This window comes from Elephantulus edwardii, unplaced genomic scaffold, assembly GCF_000299155.1.
Source record: "Elephantulus edwardii isolate Elephantulus edwardi_28Jun2011 unplaced genomic scaffold, EleEdw1.0 scaffold00003, whole genome shotgun sequence".
NCBI classification, from domain to species: domain Eukaryota; kingdom Metazoa; phylum Chordata; class Mammalia; order Macroscelidea; family Macroscelididae; genus Elephantulus; species Elephantulus edwardii.
In genome coordinates, this window is record NW_006399753.1 from 7,542,608 (window position 1) to 7,565,943 (window position 23,336).

The 23,336-nt window shown below is 51.4% G+C and overlaps 1 protein-coding gene across 1 annotated transcript in view; it reads left to right on the forward strand.

The window, feature by feature from the left end:
- The window catches only part of ZFAT (zinc finger and AT hook domain containing), a 137,264-nt gene that overhangs the window by 3,567 nt on the left and 110,361 nt on the right, over window positions 1-23,336 (forward strand). The window contains exons 2-3 of the mRNA XM_006879270.1: window positions 6,287-6,459; window positions 18,738-18,989. Coding sequence (XP_006879332.1) covers window positions 6,287-6,459; window positions 18,738-18,989 — 425 coding nt within the window. The remainder of the gene's footprint in view (window positions 1-6,286; window positions 6,460-18,737; window positions 18,990-23,336) is intronic.

Genomic DNA, 23,336 nt, shown 5'->3' on the forward strand with positions numbered 1-23,336 from the left:
GTGTGTGGAGTGGGGCGTGAGTGGAGTGGGGCGTGAGTGGAGTGGGATATGTGTGGAGTCGGGGACAAGGGAAGGAGATGGGCTGTGTGTGTGTGTGTGTGTGTGTGTGTATGAGAGAGAGAGAGTTCATAGCCTCTAGAACTACAGCAGATGGACGGAGCTCTCCCCAGAGGGGACCTTTTGATTTTGTCACTGATGTATTTCTAGCATTGACTTAAATGGGTTTTTAAAAAATGTATTTTCCCCCTTGGAGCACAAGCGGATTCCCGTGGTGAGAGACCGGAGGAGGAAAGAGCTGGATTTTAACGTGGGCTCTGGGCATCAGGCCTGCAGTGGGCACGGACGTGATGGCTGCTGAAGTGACAGCGGTCTGTACCCCATCCCTGAAGACCATGTCCCTGTTCTCCCTCCAGTGACGTCCCCTGTGGGGGCCTTTTTAATCAGAAGCTGCAGATTGGCAGCTCAGAGGCAGACCCACCTGCAGGCGTAGTTCAGCCTTCATGGCGTGTTTCTGAGAAATCCCTTTTCATGGCTGTGTTTAAACATCAGGAGATTCCACACGCCTTCTCAGCCTCTGGGCTCTATCGGCTGGGCCTGGAAGCAGTGCCCCTTCTGATGGGCAGCCTCCCTGCAAGCACTCCCCTCCCCACTCCTCCCAGGGTGGCCTGCTGGGCCCCTGACCATTCCTGGTCAAGCTCTTGGCGAGCTTGAGTGAGAGGCCTGAGTTCCCTGTATGCTCCTACGCTTGGCCTCACTAGTGGACACTCACCAACTTGAGTGGACAATCTCATATGATTTCACATCCTTACACACTTTCCTTGCTTACTGGGTGCTCTGTTCCTGTGCAAAAGAAAACCACAAAACAGACCCCAAAGCAGAGAGGCCAGGTCACTCCCACTGTCATTGTTAGCTGCTCTCCAGTCAAGCGTGACCACTAGTGACCCTCTGAACAACAGGCCTGAACTCAGCACTGTCCTGTGCCATCTTCATCATCTCTGATGCACTTGGGGTCATTGTGCTGCAGTCACTGTGAGTCCACCCTGAGGATCTTCCTCCCCTGTGCTGACCTTCCCAAACAGGACGCCCCTTTCCAAGGAATAGCCTCTCCTAGCAGCATACCCAGAGTATGTGGCACAAAGCAGCCTCATCATCCTTGTTTCCGGGGGACACTCTGGCTGTACTCTCTCCAGTACATACCTGTACGGTTTGTTTGACAGTCCATGGGATATTCAGAATAATTCTGTCGTCCTTGTTCACTCTTCAGTTTTCAGATAATGACAAATGACTGAAAAGACCATGGCTTGAATCAGGCACACCTTAATCTTCAGACTGACAGCCTTGCTTCTCAGTAATTTGGAGAAGTCCTTGACAGCAGACCTTCCCCGTGCAGTACACCTCCTGAGCTGACTTTTGGTCCCAAGGGTATTGGTTGTTGATCCAAGCAAGGTGAAAGAATTGACAACTTCAGTCCTTTCTCCATTTCTCATGAGGTTTGCTATTGGCCCAGTGGTGAGAATCTTTGTTGTCTTGATGTTGAGATGTAATCCGTATTGAAGGCTGCAGTGTTTGATCTTTGGAAGCAAATGTTTCAGGCCCTCCTCACTCTCAGCAAGCAAAGTTGTGTATTTGTATGGTGCAAATTGTCAATGAGTCTTCCTCCTCCATCCTTGACTGTGTTCGAGTCCAGGTCATCACGACTCTTCATCCAGTTTCTGAGATTGTAAATCTTTCTGGGAGAAAGATTTCTGTCTTTTTCCCAAGGAGTGGATGGTGGGTTTGAACTACTGACCTTTGATTATCAGTCTTTTACTTTCACACTGTAGTACATACTCATTCCTCCCTGACAGGAATTGCACATTTCAAAAGAAGGTTAGGTTCCGTAGGAAGAGGCTGTGGGACTGGGAGCGGGACAGTGGCCTTCAAGTCTGGGAGCAGAATCTGATGTGAAGACACAAAACCACCTGCTCCAGACTGCCGAGTGAGTGAGCCCCGCTTCTCTGGCCGACTGGGCCTTGGCGCTGGGCTGGGGGTCCTCTGAGGAGCTGGGGTCCTTGCTCACTGCCTGCCTCCAGCCTTGGGTCCCACCTCCCACCCTCCCCCCTACCTCCGGCGACTCACATGATGATTTCAAGAACCTTCTCTACCTGCCTTTGACCCAGCACCATGGCGATGTCTGTTTGATTTTAGTCAGAGTTCTTCCAGGATACAGGCAGCACCAGTTTGCTTTGCACCAGGGGCACCTTCAGCCTCAGCCCGGCTCCTGTCCTAACCGTCCAGCTGTCCTGCAGGCCTGGGGTGCGTTCGCTTCGACAGGTGATTGCGTTTTACTTGGATCCACCAGCACCCACAGAAGCAGCAGTTGAGTCAGATTGAGCGAATCTTTGGCGAAGGGACTCGTTCTCCCGACTGCTAACGAGCCAGCATCTCACCGTAAAGACTGAGGTGTTCCCGACGTGAGCCGTGGCGCTTCTCAGCAGGAGGGTGCGAGACTGCCTCGCGTAGCCGGGCGTGCCAGGAGGCGCCAGGCCCTGGAGAAGGGAGCGGGTGTGGAAAGGGGTCAGCAGAGGGGAGGGTGAGCCCCACTGAGGTGGACTGACTTGGTGACAGCAGCGGTGGGGTAGGCACAGCAGGCTGGGAGGACGGGCAGGGACGGGCAAGTCTTGGAGCTGACTCGATGGCATCTACAGGCGCTGCGTCCTCGTCCACAGGACAAGAGAGTATCTTCCTCTCAGACTCAAGCCAGGGCCTTTGAATGGTCTGATATACATGCAAACGCTGGACGTTTAAAAGGTAGACAGGAGTAGATTCATTTTTAATTGTAGTGCTGTAGGAACACCATGGAATAAACCAGGGACTGCAGATTGCTGTTATGTACCACTGAGTCAGAAGTGCACGTTTGTGTGCGTTGTGCACGAGGACATCCCATCTAAGGGAGTTCTCGACTGCTCTTGCCCTGTTAGTTGGGGACCTGGTGTTTGAGGACGGTCCCTCCGCTCTAACTGACCACTGCTTCTGCAGTGGCCAAAGGAAGAGGCCAGACCCCAGCCGCCCCGTGGCTGTGACCCGCTCAGTTGGCAGTGACTCTTCCAGAGCCCCTCCTGGACACCCGGCCAGCCTCCTGGAGCTGGCCCAGCCCTTCATCCAGATGGGATGGTGAGAGGCCTGCACTGTCCTTGGTCCCCCAGCACCGGGAGCTGGGCGGGGACAGGTGAAGGGCCCCAGCCGGCCCTGGCTTCCTCAGCTGGGGAGGTGCGAAGGTTGGAGCTCAGAAATGGCTCTGTCCCTGGAGTCGCTGACGATTCCCCTCCTTCGCGGGACCTGAGCTGCAGCTCGTGGCTGGTAGGGAACCCTAGGGCTTGACGCTCAGTCCCGCACCCCAGTTACTTGCCTCGTGCAGAACGTGTCATTTTCCCTTGGATCATTTCTTTGAGGACGAGTATGCAGCAGTTGGACCTAAAAATGTACCCTAATTATAGCATCTTCATCAGCTGACAGCCTAATTATGGGTAAGCTTCAGGGTACAAGATGCGTCTTTGCACCCTGGTCCGTTACAGAGAGAATAATCACACTCCCCCCCTTTTAAGAGGATAACAGTTTCTGATATTTGGGGTTCCTGATCCTCTTTGTGTGAGGGTGCTGGTATGTCTCTGGTCACACGCTGTGTTCTCTGAACACCTTGTGGGTGCAGTTACCCTCCTGTTCTGCACCTGCCTGGGGGTGCAGGTGAGACATACACAGGGGAATTCAAGACAGTTAAGTGCATGGAAAGAACCCTTATAGGTGCAGCTACAGCCCCTGGCTGCTAACCAAAAGCTCGATGGTTCGAACCCACCAGCAGCTCTGCAGGAGACAGATGAGGGTGTGCGTTTCCGTGATACTGGCCAGGCCCGGAGACCCCGGGGCTGTGCTGTCCCCCAGCCCCTGGGGTCACAGATGAGGGAAGGCCCTGGCTTCTGTTTTTATTTTTGAGGAAGTGCTCTGGGTTTTTCTGGAATTAGAATTTTTAAACTTTTCTTTCCTGCTGAACCGTATGGAGGCAGTGTGGTGGCTTATGATGAGGAATCACGTAACCAGGCCACAGGCAGAGGTTCCTGTTCACCAGCCTCCCTGTGGGGAAAGGTGAGCAGTCTCTTCCCGAGCGATTTCTGTCTCAGGAAACCTGCGGGAGCATCGACGATGGCTGATTCCACCCTGATGGTGCCCAACAACAACAACGATGACAGCTAGAGTAGAAACAGAGGATTGCCCGTGCGCCAGCGGGGAGGGTACGTTTACCTTCCCCCAGCTACGGCCTTAGTGACAGTGCCGAGAGGCCGCAAGTGAGGCCTTCAACAAAGAGAAATGGACCTTCTTACAGTTTCAGAACTCAAACCTCACCGCCCTGGAGTCAGAACCAGCCTATAGCGCCCTCCGATGGGTTTCTGGGCTGTGGGTTGCACGAGAGGAGGTGGGCGTCTTTCTCTGTCTGGACTCCTGAGGGATTTGAACCACCAGAGAGGCCAGGCCAGTGGGTTAGAAGCACAGCTCCTCTAGGGCATGCTGGTGGCTGGAGTGCCAGGCTCACAGCTGCAGGGCCAGGCCTGGGGGTAACGGCACAGCAGCACCCCCACACACAACACACTGGTGCTGGCAGCTGGAGTTCCAGGCTCCCGGCTGCAGGGCCAGGCCTGGGGTAACAGCACAGCACCCCCCCCCCACTGGTGGCTGGAGTTCCAGGCTCCCGGCTGCAGCAGGCCTGATTCCCTCTGTGCTGGAGGAATGTCCTTGTTCCCCTGCAGAAGCCGGTCTGTGGCGGCTTTCCCTGGTGTGTGAGAGCTGCCTTGCTTGTTAGGAGGACACCCTGCACCCCTGGCGACTGTCTCTGGAGGGGGCCGAGTCCCCCTTTGTGGCTCGTTTTCCTCCCCTGTGTCTGGTGAGCTAGCGGGTATGACAGGTCACACCACAGGGACTCGCCTTTCATTGGGTCAGACCCGGCCACCTGTGCAATGTGGGGCTCAGAGTCTGGTGGCTGGCGTGTGACCAGCACCGTAGGGACCCCAGGTTGGGGTTGAGCCAGCAGCTTCAGCTTGATCCTGGAGCCTGAGCCAGGTCGACCTCCATGCCTGAGTCTGCACTGGTGAAGGGCCCTCACCGGGCCTGGCTGACAGGGAGTGGACAGACTGAGTGACATGCCGTTTGTGACGCCTCTCTCTGAACCTCAGTTTCCTCATCTGTAGCCTGGAATCACAAAAGCTTTTTTTGCCTAAGGGCAGAATTATTGGAGGACCAGCAGGCAGCACCGTGGGAAAAACATGACCTTGTATAAAGAGAGAAGTTCTCTTATAATCTCTGTTTGGGATGCACGCGGCTGCGTTCCTTAGGAATAAAACATTCTTGGGAAATATATTGATTGACAGAGTTCCTGAGAGATTTTCACTGACGAAGCACTGTCCTGCCTTGGGGAATTTCCGTGTCGTGTGCTGCCTGGTGGGAAGCATTCTCTCAGGCTGTCACCTCAGTGCTGGCTGGTGGGAACTGCCTTTCCTGGAGCCCAGGGGCTGCCCTGCGGGGCTGTCTTCACCAGGGCTGTGTCATCATGCCTCCATGTCACCTTGAGGTCTCATCTCCTGTTCACATTCGGAGACTTTCCTGTGAAGCGGAGGAGAAGGAAGGGTGAGGGGAGCAGGGAAGGAGAGTCAAAGGTGGTGGTTTAATTTAGGGCAGGTGACGTGAGGGCATGAGGGCACGTCTGCAGCCTGAAGGGGAAAAGCCAGCAGGTGGGGGCTTGCTGACCAGAGGGGGCAGGACGCCTGCTCTCCGGGTTAGTGTGAGGGCCTTTGTCCAGTGGCCTTCTAGCGTGGTGGGAAGCACAGGCAGTAAGGACTGTTGTTGTGTCCCATCCAATCGAATTGACCCACAGCTGACCCTCCGGCAGGTTTTCAGAGTCAGTGAGTCGCCCCGGAGGAGATTGTCAATTCTCCTGTGGAGCAGTCAGTGGATTAGAACCGTCTGCCTTTGGGATTGTAGCACAGCTTCTTACCTCCAGGCCACTTGGAAATCCCACAGGGCAGTTCTGTTCTGTCCTATAGGGTCTCTGTGGGTTGAGTTTTTTGGGGTTGGGCTGTCAGAAGATGAGACACAAGAGAGTCCTGAGTGGACGTGAGGTGCCCCGCGGGGTGCTGTCCACTGGCGCAGCCCCATCTGCTGGAGCTGGTGTCACTTCCAGGTGTTTCTCCATGGCCCTCAGAAGCCACCATTGCTCTGGGGGTGAACCGACTAACCTGAAACGATTTTTTCTTCCAGAAAGCCCCGCCATCTTCATGTGCAAGTGCTGCAATCTCTTCTCGCCCAGCCAGTCGGAGCTCCTGGCCCACGTTTCCGAGAAGCACGTGGAAGAAGGGGTGACTGTGGATGACATCATCATCCCCCTCAGGCCCCTCAGCACCCCGGAGCCCACCAACCCGAGCAAGATCGGCGATGGTAAGGGGCGCCCACTGTGGGGTCTTCTGCTGCTTCTGTGATGCCGAGTCACGCTCTCAGATGTGGTGCTAGGGCTTCTGTTCACGGGTGGAACAGGGAGTGTCAGGGGAAGGCCTGGGGCAGCTGAGCCTGGCCTTGGTGGATGACGACATGACACCCCAGGATTGAGACGAGCCTGGCCTCCCTGGTCACGGCCTGTGTAGACCTGGCTGCCCCGTCTGTCCCTTCGGGTAACTAGTTCCCGTGTGGAGTCCCTGGCTGGTGCAGGTGTTTACATGCTTGACTACTAACATAACAGGTTGGCGGTTTGAACCCATCCAGAGGTGCCTGGGTCGCCTTTGAATTGATGATCAGCCGCAAGACTGCGGAGATCAGGGGAAGAACGTCCTTGTTCAGAGTTAACACTGTCAGCAGTGTTAGGGTTGAAGTGTCTCTCTGCAAAAGGTGCTTTTGAAATCCCGATCCTTGGACGGGAAAGGCAGGAAGCTGGAAGACAGGTGGTCAGCTGTGCCACATACTCTGGTCATCTTATCAGGAGGGACCAGCCCCTGGAGCGGAACATCGCGCCCGATAGGGTGGAGGGAAGGAGAAAGAGGGAGACCCACAGTGACCTGGAGCTGGGAGACCTGGAGTGGTTAACGCAGTGCCGATTGCTGTCTGCTGCTTGCTGAGAGCAGACCACGAGCTGTTCGCAGACCGGCGAGCGTTCTGAACGCCCCATGCTGTCTGTAGTCCTGTCTTCTAAATACCTTCATTCCTGCTCTGATTTACCACAGAGCTACGTGATAATGAGAACGCAAAACCACCCTAAGAAACCAGAATCAGTGAGGTATTTCATTGTTGATCAGGGAGCTCTGGTGGCCTTGTGGTAAGGAGTTGCACTGCCAACGCAAAGGCGCACTGTTCTAATCCACTACCTGCTCTGTAGGAGAAAGATAGGAAATCTCTTTTGCAATTAAACTGCATCTGAAAACCTGCTGGAGGGTCAGCCATGGGTCAGTGCTGACTTGATGGTACATAACAACAACACTATGACATTGCGGCCACAGGCAGGTGGTCACCATAAGATAGCTACTCCTGAGGAAGCCCAGGCCAGCCCCCTGGGCAGCTGCACTGCGTGTGGTCTGGCCCCATGCGTCGTCAGCACCCTCTTTCACTCTTGAAGTGCCTTGTTCTGGTCAGCAGTGGACACGTCTTCCTGCCTGCGCACCTGTGGGCAGTGGGACCCTCACTCAGTGGGCTGCCTCTCCTCTTTCGTCCCCATGAGACAAGAATGATGGCCAGTGCGTTTGCTGGAACTTAGACAGAGAAAACCCACATCTTGTCCAAGGTGTGGGTGGATCTGAGATGGGAGTTCAAGTCTGAATCCAGCCCTGAACTTTACACCAGGCCCCCGTGTCTGTCCAGCAGCTGGGATGTGGCTGCGTGTAACCGTCACCTCCCTGTCCTCAAGCTTGTTCTTAGTGTCCTCTAGAACACACCCCCAGCCCTAAGTGAGAATGATGTCTTCCCACGCGCTCCAGCCTCCTTCTTACCGGACATCCCTAGTTCAGGGCTGGGTTTCTTCATTTCCACCTCATGTCTTTCTGAAAGGTTCCACCTCTGCCTGGTGGGGGCCTCTGAGCGCCGTGGGAATGGCCATGGGCTTGTTAAACAAACCTTCCTTTGTCTGCAGCGCGCTGCTCGTTCCTGGTGTCAGACAGATGATCAATTGGGCAGCTCTCAGCGGGCTGTTGGCTTGTGTCTGAGCTGGAGCGGAGGTCGTCAGGGTTATAGATGAGTCCTGAGATGGGACGCTCACAGACTCGATTGCGTTTCCGCCGCTGCCCCTTTGTCTAGAAGTGGATTTGTGGGGATTCCTCTCACTCGGTTTGTGGTGTTTCCTCCTGTACTGCCCGTCATCTGTGCTTGCAGAGACCTCATTCCTGAGCCTGGATGGCTGTCTGATGCGTCTACCTGCTGCCCACGATCCTCTGGGTGGTGGGGGACGTCTGCACACGGAGGACAGCATGCATCTTGCGCCGTACGTGGACCGTGAGCCTGATGGTCCTTCATCACTCAAACCCTTTATCATCACTCCTTGTTCCAGATTTACACGAGCATCTCAGAGAGGCCCTTTCCCACCTGCTGTCTCCTGAGTCGCTGTTTGTCTCTCTACCACCAGCTTTCCTTCCTGACCCTCTGGGTGCAGGCCCTTATCCCAGGTGCTCCAGGCATGGCCGGTGACTTTATCCTTCACGTCACTCCTGCCTCTTCCTGGTGACACACGTTTGTCTTCACTGTGCAGATTAACAGAGTCCTGGAGAAGAATCCTAACCTGCGTCACCTCACGTCGCTGGTATGTGCTCCAGAGACCAGACTTGTTACCTGTGAGCTGCCTCTAGCACATGGCAACCTATGTGGTTCTCTGAGTGACAGTTTCCATGGAAACAGATCACCAGGCCTCTCTTCCATGGCCCCACCGGAGAGGTGTGAACTTCCAGCCATGTGGTTAATTTGATTAATAGCCCAATACAAGCTGTCTTTGTTGCTCAAGGACAAGCCTGCATCAGAGCCAGGGTCCGCCCACCCCTCAGTCTCCTGCTACACATCAGAGAGCTGGACACTGAATACGGATGACAGAAGAGTTGATGCCTTTGAGCTGTGCTGTTGGAGAAGAGCACTGAGTGCCCCTGGACTGCCAGATGAACAAGCAGAGATGTCCTGGGGAAAGTGCAGGCCGAGTGCTCCTTGGAGACAGAGATGGAGAAGCTTCGCCTCTCGTACTCTGGACATGAGGCGAGACAAGGCTATTGTTGGGGAGCGACATCATGCTTGGAAAGATGGAGTGTTAGTGAAGCAGAGGAAGACTCCCAGTGAGATAGGCTGACACGGTGACTTCAGCTGTGGGCTCCAGTGTATCGGAGACGGTGAGGATACAGGAGAGGGCAGGGTCCAGGCTGGCTGTGCATAGGGTGGCTGTGAGTCGTCCGCGACTTGACAGCACCTAACAGCAACAAGCCCACCGTGTCGAGCAGCAGGCTTGTGTGCTGTGCATCGTTGTTCGCGGACTCACTCCTCTCATTCTTCTCCGGATGTGAGGTGGAAATCATTCTTGTGTGTAATTACTGCCCTGGGATGGCTTGCAGGAGGCTGGGATGCTGGAAGCTGTGCCGTCAGCATCTCAAATCCCGGGGTCATCCGTGATGGACAGGGTTCAGCAGAGTTCCCAGAGAGAGACAAACAAGGAAGAATGGCTTGTCTGCCTGTTAGAAAAAAGAAAAAAAATTTTTTTTAAAAAAAAGGCAGCCAGTTACAAGCCCCCGGATGGCAGCAGACCTTGTCTGATAAGGTGCCAGGAGGTGCGTGCCTCAGGTGAAAACACTGAGAGGAATGTGACCGGGGAGTAGAGTCGACCTTAACGTCATGGGCAAAAGAGAGCTTTCTAGAGCTTCGTGGGTTAATGTGGCTTCACTCAAAATGAGAAGAAACAGCCACAGACATCCATTAATAATTGGAATGTGGAACGTGTGAAGTATGAATCTAGGAAAATTGCAAGTTGTCAAAAAAAAGAAATGGAATAGTTGGAGATTGATATCCTAGGCATTAGTGATCTGGAGTGGACCAGTGCTGGCAGTCTTGAGTCAGATGACGGTATGGTAAACCGTGCTTGCACTGGCGCCTTGAAGAGAAAGGACCTCATGTTATTGTTGAAAAGCACATTTCCGTTTCTGTCCTGAAGCACAGTGAGGCCAGTAATGGTCAAATAGCCATACACCTTCAAGGGAAACCATCTAATGTGACTGTTATTCAAATTTATGTGCCAATCACTAATGCAAAGATGAAGAAATTGAAGACCTTTACCACCATCTGTGGTCTAAGGGTGATCAAACCTGGACTCAGGATGCATTGATAATTGCTGGTGTTTGGAGTGTTAAAGTTGAAACAGTAGACGGATTGTTAGAAACTATGGCCTTGGTGATAGAAACGCCGGCAGAGAACACATGATCGAGTGTATTCTTGAAAATAACTTTTCTCACAAGATAGATGGCGATGATTCATGTGTACCGTGCCAGATGAAAATCATAGACATCTATGGAGAGAGATGATGGGAGAGTTGGGTATCATCAGCCGGAACAAGACCAGTGGTCAGGGGAGGAGCAGACCATCAATAGTCATGTTCAAGTTCAGGTTCAACAAATCCATGAGAAGTAAACTAGAGCTGTAAATATATTGCATGTGAATTTAGAGACCATCTCAAGGATAGATTTGATACATTGAACCCTAATGACTGAAGACTAGATGAGTCATGGGATGACCTAAAGGACACTGTGTGAAGAAAGAAGAAGGTCATTAGGAAAGAAGAAAAAAATAATAAAAATAGGAAGGCCATAAGGAAAGAAATGCACAAAGTGCGTGTAAGGATATTCTGAAACTTGATCCTGAGTATAGAATAGCTCAAGTTTAGGGGAGAAGTGAAGGAATGGGGCTGGAGAAAAGATTTCAGAGGGCTAATTGAGAAGACAAAATAAAGTGTTATAATGAAATGTGCAGAGCCTGGAGGTATAAAACAAAAAAGAAGGCTGTCCTGGGCATTTCTCAAGCTGAAAGAATAGAAGAAAACTCCACTTCTTGAATACAATCTCGAAAGATGCCGTGGACAAAATATTGAATGACATAAGAAAGCATCAAAAAAATCTGGAATACACAATCACTGTCCCAAAAAGTCTTGATTGATTTTCAGTCATTTCAGCTCATATTTGAGAATCAATGCTATTGAAGGCAGAAATCCAAGCTGTTCTGAAAACTTTAGTGGAAAAGAAATCCCTAGGAATTGATGGCATACCAATTGAGATGTCCCAACAAATGGATGCAACATTGAAAGCCCACATTCATCTCTGCCCAGAGATCTGGAAGACCGCCTCACCAACTGAATAAAGAAGGATCATATCTGTGCTCGCTTCAGAGAAGAAGGACTCAGCAGACGGCAGAAATGATGGCACAACATCTTCCTATCATTTGCAAGTACCGGGCATTAAAAATGGGTTCCTGAGGAGGACCTGACATACATGATATTTTCTGCTCATGTCAGGGGGATCTTGGCTGACAGCAGAGAATGCCAGAAAGATACTTACTTATGCTTTATTAACTATCCAAAGGCGTTTGTGTGAATCCTAACAAGTTGTGGATAATATTTCAGGACACGTCAGTGTGCACTGCCAGCCCAAAGGTGGACGGTTTGAATCTGGTTGCTGCTCTGGGGAAGAAACGTGGGAGTCTCCTCCCATGTGATTACAGCCTCGGAGGGCTTGCTGGGTGGCCTGCTGGGACTTGATGGCAATGGGTTGTTGTCAGTTGTTGGTTGTGTTGATATGGAACCTGTACATAGACTGAGAGTCAATGTCCAACAGAACAAGGAGATACTGCAGCGTTCAAAACCAAGAAGAGCATGTGCCAAGCTTGCATCCTTTCCCATAATTCTCCAGTGTCTGTGTTAAGCAGATACTCCAAGGGGTGTGACTGTAGGAAGGAGAATGTGACATCAGGATTGAGGACCACCAGTGGTGTGCTGATAATACAAGCACCTTGCTTGCTGAAAGTAAAGAGACCAGGAAGCATTCACTGCTGAGGAGTGAGAGCTACATCCTTCAGTAGGGATTCCATTGCCACCGAAAGGAAACAAAATCCTCATCATCGCAACTGGACCAACAAGCAACTTCATGGTGCATGGAGACAGGACTGGAGCTGGTAAGGACTTCACTGCACTTGGGTTCATAGCCAGCACCCATGAGAGCAGCTGTCAGAAGTCAGATGACCTGTAGCACTGCGTAAATATGCGTCAAAGGACCTTCATTATGTTTTTAAAAAATCAAGTTGTCACTTTTGAGGACCAAGGTGCAGCTGTCCCAAGCCAAGATATTTTGAGTCATCACATATGCATGTGAAAGCTGGGCAGTGAATATGGAAGAGGGAAGAATTGATGTCTTTGAATTTGACATGGACACAGAATTTACCATGGATTTGAATATACCGTGGACTGTCAGAAGAATGAACAAATCTGGCTGGAAGAACAGCCAGAGTCTTCCCGAGAAGGTCAGATGGGAAGACTCTCATGTGCTTTGGGCATGTTATGAGAAGGAATGAGTCCCTGGTTGGTGAAGAAGCAGACCCTAAATAAGGTGGCTTGACCCGGGGGCTGCCCCAGCAGAGCCGACCACGGCAGAGGTTGTGAGGGTGCACGGCTTGGACAGTGCTTCGCTCTGTCACTGCTCGTCCACCGAACAACATCAGTCACTAGTGACCCGTGCCCCCTGGGCTAGTTTAGCCAGAAGATTGTCGATTGCTGGATCTTCTATTAATTTTTATTTTGTTAATTTTGTCCATTGTATTTTCTTTCTTCTGTTGCCATGTAACTTCCATCCTGCTGGCTTTGGGTGGTTTTACCACAGCTTTTTCTTAGTTTCTTAATTTGGAAGATTAGGTCATTGATTTGAGGTTTTCTTGCTTTATTTAACATAGATATTTATAGCTGCATGAGCCCAAGCAACTAATGCTCTTACAGCTGTTAACTGAAGGTCAGCCGTTGGAACCCAACAACCACGTTTTGGTAAAAGGTGTGGGAGTCTGCTTTGGAGAAATTACAGCATCGGGAACTCTGGGAGGCAGCTCAGCTTTGCAGAGTCATGTTACGTCAAAATCGGCTCCATAGGAGAATGAGCTCGCACTCCCAAGTTCCTTGTGCATCCGTGCGTCCCATGTTCTTTGCTACATTGTGTTTTTCGTTTACAGATATTTTCTCACTTCCCTCGTTATCTCTCCTTTGATACACTGGTGATGTACCACTAAGCAGTTTAGTTTCTGTAATACGCATTTTTCCAAATTTCTTTCTGCTCCTGATTGCTAATATCATTCAGCTTTGACCAGAGGATTTTGCATGGCTTCAGTCATTGACCGAGAGACTTGCCCTTGGCCTACGGTGCTTTGTCCTGGAGAGTGTTGCGTGTTGCGTGTAAATGCTCCACAGAAGCATTTGTGCTCCACGGTTGTGGGTCGTCTTCTCCAGGTGGGTCAAGTCCAAGTTGTTTAACAGTGTTGACCAGCTCTTCTGTTTCCTTGTTGATCAATTGGCCAGATTTTAGAGTTGAGGAAAATGCATCTCGGAGACTCAGGAGTTGAAGTCACTTCCTCAAGCTTACCTGGGTGCTGAGTAGAGGAGGGAGGAGACCTAAATGGTCTGATGGGGTGAGGAACCCTGGGGCTTTAGTGGGTTAAGCGCTGGGCTGCCAGTGGGAAGGTTGGTAGTGAGAACCCACTGGTCAGTCTGCTGGGGCCTGATCAGATCCTCTCCTCCCATTAAAATATCTACCCTGCTGGAAACCTGCTGGAAGTCACTGTAAATCGGAACCCTCTGGAAAGCAGCTGGCTTGGCTTCATGTGGTCTGATGGCAAGGGGACATACTGGCACATTGGGTTAGCATCAGACTGCTAATGCAAGGGTTGGCAGTTTGAACCCACTTGATGCTCTGGGGAGGGGGGAAGATGAAATAGTTGCTGTGAGGATGTTTAGCCTTGAAACTCCGAGGGCCGTCTGTTGAGCTGTTTTGAGTCAGGATTGGCATATTTGTGAGCTGTGGGCTTGGAGGTTTGCTTTTTGGATCTGATTTCCTATGTTCCTCTCATATAATAAAATTTTCAGTACTGAGTTGCTTTCACAAACTATCTTCTTATAAACAGCTTTCTTTTGAGATAAATCCTTAAATACATTTTCTCTTTTTTTATGCATATAAACTAGAAGATTAGGTGCCTATGTACGCTCAATTTAAGAAAAGCCTTTCTTAAGATTTTAATTAAATCAGACACACAAAATGATAAAAGCTCTTCAAACGCCTTTCCTTCAGAACTCCAGGCTTCCATCTCTGTTTTCCTCGCTCTTTGTGAAAATCATCGACTTTGAGACTCCTCGAGATTTCCAGGCTTCTTCCTTCCTTTCTTTTTTTTTTTTTTTAGGCTTCTTTCTTACTAATGATTTCCGTAGGTGTAACCTTCACAATTCATTTTAAGTTGAAAGCTACTTGAAATGGTTTAATTAAACCTTTAACTGAGTAGTAATTGATTTATTATTTTGGGCTCCCTTTATAACAAGAAGGTTCCTAATTCCTCCAGTTTATTTTATAGCCTTTTAATCTTTCTTACTCCTGTAGGAAGTGGTCTGCTGAAGAACCTCTTACTTCTCTACTTGCCTATCAGATCTCTGGATGTGACCCAGGGAGGACTTGTCTAACCGACCACGCTGAGCCGCAGCCTGTTTCTCACACACGCTCACTCGTGCATGCGTGCGTCCATGTGAGTGTGGGACGTGTGTGAGTGCATGTGTGACTCAGTTATTTGTGAAAGTGTGTGATTGTATACCTGGCTGAACACATGGATGTGTGATTGTGCTCTGTGTGTCTGTGTGATTGTCTGTGTATGTGAATGGCATTGTGATGTATTTGTGTGTGAATGTGATGTGTGTGTGAATGTGAGCAAGTGTGTGTGTGTGGTGTGAGAGAGTGGGTATGTGTGTGTGAGAAGGAGTGTGTGTGTATGTATGTGAGAAGGAGTGAATGTGTGTAGCATGAGAGAGTGCGTGTGTGTGGTGTGAGGGAATGTGTGTTCTGGGTGAGTGTGTATGTGTGTGTGTGGAGTGTGAGGGAGTGTATATGTGTGTTGTGGGTGAATGTGTGTGTGTGTAGTGGAGGCAGTCTGTGTGAATGTGCATGTGGAGTGTGAAGAGTGTGTGCACCTGTGTGTGTGGTGCGGGCACTTGCCCATCCTGATGGAGGCTGGGGAGGGACTCCTGACCACCTTGTTCTGCCCCTCCACCTTCTTCCCCCTCGCGCCCATGTGCCATCTCCTCTCCCATCTCCTTAATCAGCATTTGTGCTGATCGTGTCCTGAGCTGTGTAAGTGCTGAGGGCGGTGGGGACCCTGCACTGTCCCTGTAGGTCCAGCCGACTGTGGGTGATGTTAGGCACAAGGGCCATTTCGGGGCAGTGGAGTTAGGGCTCCTTTGGGGGCGAGTGAAGTTCATCAGCCTGGTTCCCATCAGAGAAGCCCCCAGGGGAGGCTGGTGTCCACATTTAGCCCCATGCACTGTCTCCTGAGCGATCAGAGATCCGAGTGTCTCCAGGCCCTCTGATCGGATTGCTGGCCTGGGCGGACCCAGGAGCCCTCTGCTCCCTGGTGGGTGACGGGCTGGCAGGAGAGGGAAGGGCGCTCACACTGTGACCAGATGGACCCAGGCCCCGGCCTCAGCTTCTGCCTCATCCCAGGCTGGCACACGAGATGCCTCTGTGTGATGACAGAGAGGTGTCCCTGCCTGGCCAGCCGGCTGGACTCAGGCACCTTTTCAGGCGTAGACACCCGGTGGATTCAGACCCTGCAGCAGGGCCTCACGGGCTCATTGTCCTGCAGACTGCGGAGGGGCCCAAGTGTCCTGAGTGCTAGTCACACTGACCTGGCGGACTCATGAAACACAGAGGTGACATCCCCGGCCCAGGACAAATCCACACTTGGGTCCCGGCACTGCCTCTTCATCAGGCCTTTGACTACAGGACAGATGCAGCCTCTTAGTCGCAGTGTCCCTGTCCGCGGCTTGGGGATGGAACGTGAGGAGAGTGTGCGTTGTGCCCAGCACGATGCGGGGTCGGGGAACTTGACCAGTTACCATTCATTATCACCAGTTACTGCTGCTACCTCTGCACCATTTCCACGTGACTGGCGGGAAGCCACAGTCCCTGGCCAGTGGGACAGTAGCAGTCAGCCCCCAGAGGGGACCTTGCCATCCTGGTAGCTGATGCTCCCTGCCTACTGATAAATCATTCCTTGTCTCCCTCCTGCTTCCTGGGCCCTGGAAAGAGATGTCAGGGAGATTAGCTGTGAGAGCCCGAAAATGTTAGACTTTCAGAAGGTCCCTAAATTCTGACGTGGGTGTGGAAGCAGCTGCATCGGTGGTCTCAGGCATAATTGAATTACATTTGCTCCCCACCCCCAGACCTGTAGTGGATTTCCTGGTATGAGGTGTATTTTAGAACAGAGGAATCAGGGAGGAGATGGCTAGGCAACAGGATGGAGGAGAATGCATGTTCATCAGGCAGGTGCATTAGCTGCGGGGGCACTGGCAGGGGACGAGGCCTTCAGGGACCATCCAGGTCGGAATACCCATGATGTGGTCACCCTGAGGAATAGCTGTCATTTATCCATCACCTAGCACACTGCCCAACTTTTCACAGGACTGATTCCATTCATGGTGTTTCTGGAACAGACGCAGTTTGTGTGGGTTTGACTCGGTGTGTTCCTTGATAGAACTGCCCATAGGGTTTCTCGCTGCAATCTCCTTTCCCCCCTTCTTTACTTTCTTTGTTACCATTGATAATACACACGGCTCAACGTAGATCATCTCAGCACTTTGTGTTGTAAGATCTAGTTAACTGGTTGCATCCTTTGAGCTCTGCAGCTGCCCTCACCCTCCTTTCCTGAGTGACTTCTCCCACGTTGACCTAACCTCCCTGTCCCGTAGGGCCCCTTTCTAATCTGTTGAGTTGCTGACGTCTGCCTGATGCTGCCCTGACAGTCTCCCTGTCTTCGAGTCTGAGGAGCACTGGGGCTGCATTTCTCAGTCAGTTGTAATTGTTCTTTTGACAGGCTGTGGTATATTCAATACTCTTCTTCAATACCACAATCCAAAAGCACCTGTTCTCCTTTGATCTGAGGTTTGGGTGTGTCTAGGGTACAATGGGTTGATCGTCAAAATGACTTTTCTACAGTGACCTTCACGATTGAAGGCTTACCTTTGCTCTTTGAATCATTTTGTTAATAGCTATTCCTGAAAATGTGTAAGCCAGAGACTTCATGCTTCGTGCTGTGTCTCCCCCATTTCTAATCAGTTCACCAGGGCTGTCTATTACAGAGCATGGCTGCAGAGGGAACGGGCAGGAAGCCAGGCCAGGTCTGCAGATGGACATTGCCCTAGAAGGTGCTAGATGCCAGGACTGCTGTATCCATGTCCACCTGACACCCAGATTGCAAAGGGAGGCTGGGACCCGTCTCCGCTGACCCCAGCTCTCTGGAGTCTCTCTGCTGGAGATGTCTGCCAGGCGCCCTCTGCTGGCTGCTCACAGGCCTCTGAAGGATGGTCACCTCACATCATCCCTTATGACCACATGCTCTCACCTTCATCCAGCTGTTCTCACCTTCGTACAGCAGTGCCGATGCCCTGGTTCCCACTCTGCCCTTTCATTCCCACCTCGGTTCTGGTGTTTCATTCCCCTCTCAAAAAACGCCACAGTGATTGTTGTGTGTCCAGGGCTGGGAGAGCATTTGGAACTTGCTAAATCAGCTCTTATTGAGATATTTAAAACCACGAGTTGCTAAGAAACATGAAAAGGTTGTTAGTTTCTTTGGTGCTGTAGTTGGGGGCATTGGATCACAGCCATTCTCCTCTTCCTCATCAGTACATGCCGACTGTAGTATTGAGTCTTGAAGTGGACAGGACGGTGGCATCACTCATCAGGAACGTGAAAATGAAGCTCCTTTGGAAGGCTTTGTGGAGAAGTGCCTGGCTTTCCGGAGCTGGGTAATAATGGAGGTGGTACTTAGCAGGACTCTGCCCGGGGCAGACAGTCACAACTACAATCCTTTCTGCTTGTAGAAAGGTCATGCTGATGATTCCAGTAGAATGATATTCTTAATCCAGGACGATTCGGCGCTAATCAGGTATTGCTGTGTAGATGCAGAAGGGCCTGCGTGGGCCACTTAGACACTAGCTCTCTCCCCAGAAGGTTAGAGCTTGAAATCAACCCACAGGTGCCTTGGAAGAAAGGCCTGGCAATCTACCTTTGAAGGGTCATGGTCTTAAAACCCCCACACAGTCAGCTGTGCACTCCACACATGGCCTTAGTCAGCTCCAAACCACAGCCACCTCATGGGTAATTGAACAGAATCCTTGATCTTTCCCCTGCTGTGTTACATTGTTACAGTCCATTGTAACCGTCCATTGTCACAGTCACTGTATCATTGGGAGTCTTCTCTGGAGGCTGTGTGAATGGGAATCAGCTCGCCAACACTGGTTTGATACTGTCTGTGTATGTGTGTGTAGGTGCTGGTCACGGCACTAAACATGGCATTTGCTGGTGTCCGTCACATTCAGGACCTGCTTCAGGCTTTTTATTGAAGAGCTTCCTTCCCTCACGTGGGTGTTTGGGAGCCAGCTGTGTTGTGTGACCATCTGACTGCCTCACGTCCCCTTATCTCCTTCGCAGAGCCCTTGTCCGTGAAGCGGAAGAGAGGCCGGCCGAAGGGGTCCACCAAGAAGCCCTGGGCTGAAGAGGAGCTGCTGGAACGTGCTGCGAGCCCCGCGGAGGACGGGCCGAAGGCCACGGAGGAGGCGGGCAGCCCGGTGCCCGGCAGCCTGACATGCAGCAAGTGCTGCCGCAAGTTCTCCAACCCCCGCCAGCTGAGGAAGCACATCTGCATCATCGTGCTGAACCTGGGGGACGAGGACGGGGACGCAGGTAAGGGCCCCCCAGGGCCGGCTGCCGCCTCTTCCCTGCCAGCAGCCCCCACCTCTGGCACTCGGAAGGAACCCGTGTTCACATTCGCCTGCCACGTGGACGAGGACTGGCCGTGGGATGGCCACAGGCGTGTCGTGTTTTCAGTGTGCTTGGCTTTTAGTGTGTTCCGCGGATACTGTGTCTTAGTCCCCAAGGCTGCTGTGACAGGGGACCACAGTGGATGGTGTTCAGAAACGGGTGACGTCTCTCCCAGTATCGGAGGCTTTGTTGTTACGTGCCGCAGCGTCTGAACCGAGCCCCTCCCCACCTCCAGTGGGTGTTCAGAGGCTGTGCGGTGCATGGGAGGGGACGGCCCCGCTTTCTCCTGCGGAGTACCAGGCGGATTTGAACCTCAGGCCTTAGTCACTGTGAGTCATGATCAACTCAGTGGCACTCAATAACAGCAACAACCCAGAGCACGAATTCTTCAAAATTTGAAGTCAGGTCTCAAACTGAAAAATTGGGACTAAAGGAGGACCTTTAAATGAGTCTGAACAGACAGCACGCTCCAGCCCAGCACAGTGTGTCAGCCTCGGCGTATTTCCACTGAAGGCGTGTGTATTCCCTCCTCTCCGTGGGCTTCTGTCCGGCTTCGCCCGCCCCCGGAAAGGTCCCCTTTGCACGTGCTTGCTTTCTGCTCTGTGATGAGTGGTGCCTCCCCGCAGCCAGGGCCGACACAGGGGCCTCTAAAGCGGGTTAGCAGCCTGCCCCAGTCAGAAGCTCTGTGGAAAATGGCCTCGCATCACACTGATCTCAGAGACTGGCTTGGATTGTAGTTTAACCGACATGGACTGGGAAGGTGGAGGAGCTGGCCCCGCAGAACCGCTGAGAGGGGCTGCAGTGACCTCATGCCCCGCTGCCCGGTGGCTGACAGCCGGATGACTGCTCCCAGCTCTTGAGTCTGCCAACGCCAGTGTCACAATCTGGAAACTTCCTCCATCATTGTCTTAATATGGGCCTTGTAAAGAGCACTCCAGGACCTCCAGTGACTGGCCTGGACTCTTCATCTTGAAACAACAAAGAGGAAACAGAATGGCCTGCCTTGCTGTACCGAGCTGTGGCAGGTTGAAGCAGGGCCTCTGACTCGTGTTCACGGCGTATTCTTTTATTCTGCCTTTGAGTAGTAAGGGAAACCATGAGAAGAGGTTTTTACCATGCCATTATGTGCAACAGTTAGTGCATTTGACAAACATTTTGCAGCCTGCAGACGTCGGTGCATTTACAGAAGTGACTCCTGAGCCTCTCAGCGTGCTGCTTCTGCTTCTGTCTCAGCAGCTGGATTGCACAACGTGTCTTTTTCCTTGTGGGTCCTCCAAGAGAGGACGAGGCACTCACTTCATGGTTTCACCTGAGATGCACCTGTAATCATCAGGGTTGTCTCAGACAAGAGAACTGTAAGCCTCTCTCTTTCCCTGTGTCTGTGTTACTGCAAAACAGTGCGCTTGATAAAGATGCGCTTGATTGAAGATCAAAGACTCCAGCCCTCGGAAGGATTGTTCCACCTCAGTGTGAAGAAAACAGAAATCCTCACCTCAGACCCCCAGGCAGCATCGTGACAGATGGAGGAAGGACTCACTTTGTCAAGAAGTTAATTTTACTTAGACCCACAGAACCCATGGCAGCACCAGTCAGGCAGTCACATGATGTGTTGCACTGGGCAGATCAGCTGTCAAGGGCCTTTTATGGTGCTCTGGAGCACAGATATCCTTAAAGACTAAGGTGCACCTGACTCAGCTGTGGTATTTTAATTTCCTTTGTGCGCATGTGAAAGTTGGACAATGAGTAAAGAAGATTGAAGAAGAATCGATGTCTTTGGATTGTGATACTGATGAAGACTAGGAAATGCATCGTGAGCTGAAGCGCAGCCCAGCCCAGCCGATGGCCTTGGCAGGTTGTCCAGCCGGCTCCGTCTCACAGCCGCTCTGCTAAGAACACACTGCAACCTTCTTCCCCTGCTCCTTCCTCCCAGTCTCTGCCATGCTCAAGCCCTTTGCTGCATTATCCAAACCAGCCGCTGCTGAAGAAATTCCAGTTCACTGTGACCTGCTAGAGGGTTTCTGAGGCTGTAATGTTTATAGGCGGAGACTACCTGTCATTCTTCGGAGTGTCTGGTGGATTTGAACCACTGACCTTCCCTTTACTCATCCAACTTGTAACGCACTAGGCCACAAGATCTCCTTATATATGTCTGTCGGTAACTCCTTATCTCTGTCTTTCTGTGTATCTTTCTTCTATCTGTGTATCTCATTCTTCTCAGAGTCAGCCACAGCTTGTTGTGATCCACATAGTCAAAAGCCTTTGCGTAGTCAATGAAGCACAGATCAACATTCTTCTGGTATTCTCTGCTTTCTGCCAAGATCCATCTAACATTAGCTACGTTATCCCTAGTACCACAACCCCTTCTAAAACCAGCCTGCACATCTGGCAGTTCTCTGTGACTCTGAGAAGAATGGGAATCTCAGAACATTTGATTGTGCTAATGTGAAACCTATACTTGGAGCAAGAGGCAGTTGTCAGAACAGAGCAAGGAGACACTATATGGTTCAAAATCAAGAAGGGGGTCCATCAGGGATATATTTTGTCTCCATATCTTTTCAATCTGTATGCAGAACAGATCATCCGAGATGCTGGTCTGTATGAGGAGGAATGTGGCATCAGGATTGGTGGAAGAGTCATCAAGAACCTGTGTTATGTGGATGACACAACTCTGCTTGCTGAAACTGAGGAGGACCTGAAGTGCTTGCTGCAGAGGGTCAAGGACTACAGCCTCCTATATGGATTGAAGCTCAACATCAAGAAAACAAAGATTCTCACCACTGGGCCAATTGGCAGCATCAGTATTAATGATGAGGAGATTGAGATAGTTAACAGTTTTAGTTTGCTTGGCTCCACAGTCAACACTCTTGGTACCAGCAGCCAGGAAATCAAGAGACAAATTGCATTGGGGAAGTCAGCTGTCACCTCTCAAGAGCACTGAAGAGCAGCAACGTCAGGCTGGAGACTAAGGTGCACCCGATCCGGGCTGTAGTCATTGCAATTACGTGCTACGCATTGGAGAGTTGGACAGTGACTAGGGATGATAGAAAGAGAATTGATGCCTTTGAGCTGTGGTGCTGGAAAAGGGTGTTGAATATACCATGGACTGCTAGGAGAACAAACAGGTTTGTCCTGGAGAGGATGAAGTCAGAATGTTCCCTGGAGTCAAGGATTCTGAAGCTTTGTCTGACATACTTTGGGCATTTTGCAAAGAGGGACTGGTCCTTGGAGAGGGACATCATGTTTGGGAGAGTGGAGGGACAACGCAGGAGAGGAAGACCCTCGATGAGATGGATCAATTCTGTGAGTGTAGTGGTGGGAATGAGTGTGTTTGAGACGGCGAGGTTGGCACAGGATAGGACGGCATTTAGGGCTCTTGTACATGGGGTCGCTATGAGTCGATTTGATGGCACATAACAACAACAATCACCACCACATCTATGTATCTTATCTCTGTCTATCTGTGTTATCTATGTATCTTTGTCTATCTGTGTATCTGTTTATCTGTTTATCTTATCTGTCATCTGTGTATCTATGTATCTTTCTCCTGTCTATCTGGATTTATCTGAAGGTAATGGCTCACACAGGTGTAGAGCCTGGCAGGTCTCAAGTGTGTGGGTCAGTTGTCCAGCTGCAGGCCTCTCCTGACTCATGTAGCTGCAGGGCCTGTGGGCTCTCTACCCTCCGTGGACCAGCGCTGCTGCTTGTACGTGGTTGCTCCTTTCCAGAAGCCTCCTTGTGCCCGCAGCAGCTAACTCTCGTTCTCTGGGGCACAGCCCTCATGAGTGCCTGTGGGCTGTCACCTTTACCGGCCTGCATGCTAGTGGGAGGCCCTGGGGTGCCGACAGGTGAGCACTGTACCCTTTGCAGGGTGTTTGATGGTGAAAAGTCCATCTGCTTTGGCAGAAAGGCCTGCCACGTGCTTCTGAAAGGTCACGACCCAGAGCTCTATGATGGAGGACTGTGTGTTGCACCAAAGGCTCTGGGTGCCATGACTTCGCCTCCCCTGACCGTAACTGATTGTCCCTTCTTTCTTTCTTTTCTTCCCTCCCTCCCTCCTTTCCTCACCCCTCCTTCCTTCCTTCCTCCCTCCCTCCCTCTCTGTCCTTCCTTCCCTTTTCCCTCCTTTCCTCTCCACTTCCTTCCTTCCTCCCTCCTTCCCTCCTTGTCCCTCCTTCTCTTCTCCCTCCTTCCCTGTCCTTCCTTCCCTCCTCTCTTCCTTCCCCCTCCTCCCTCCCTCCCTCCTTCACTCTTTATTGCAATGATCTTAGC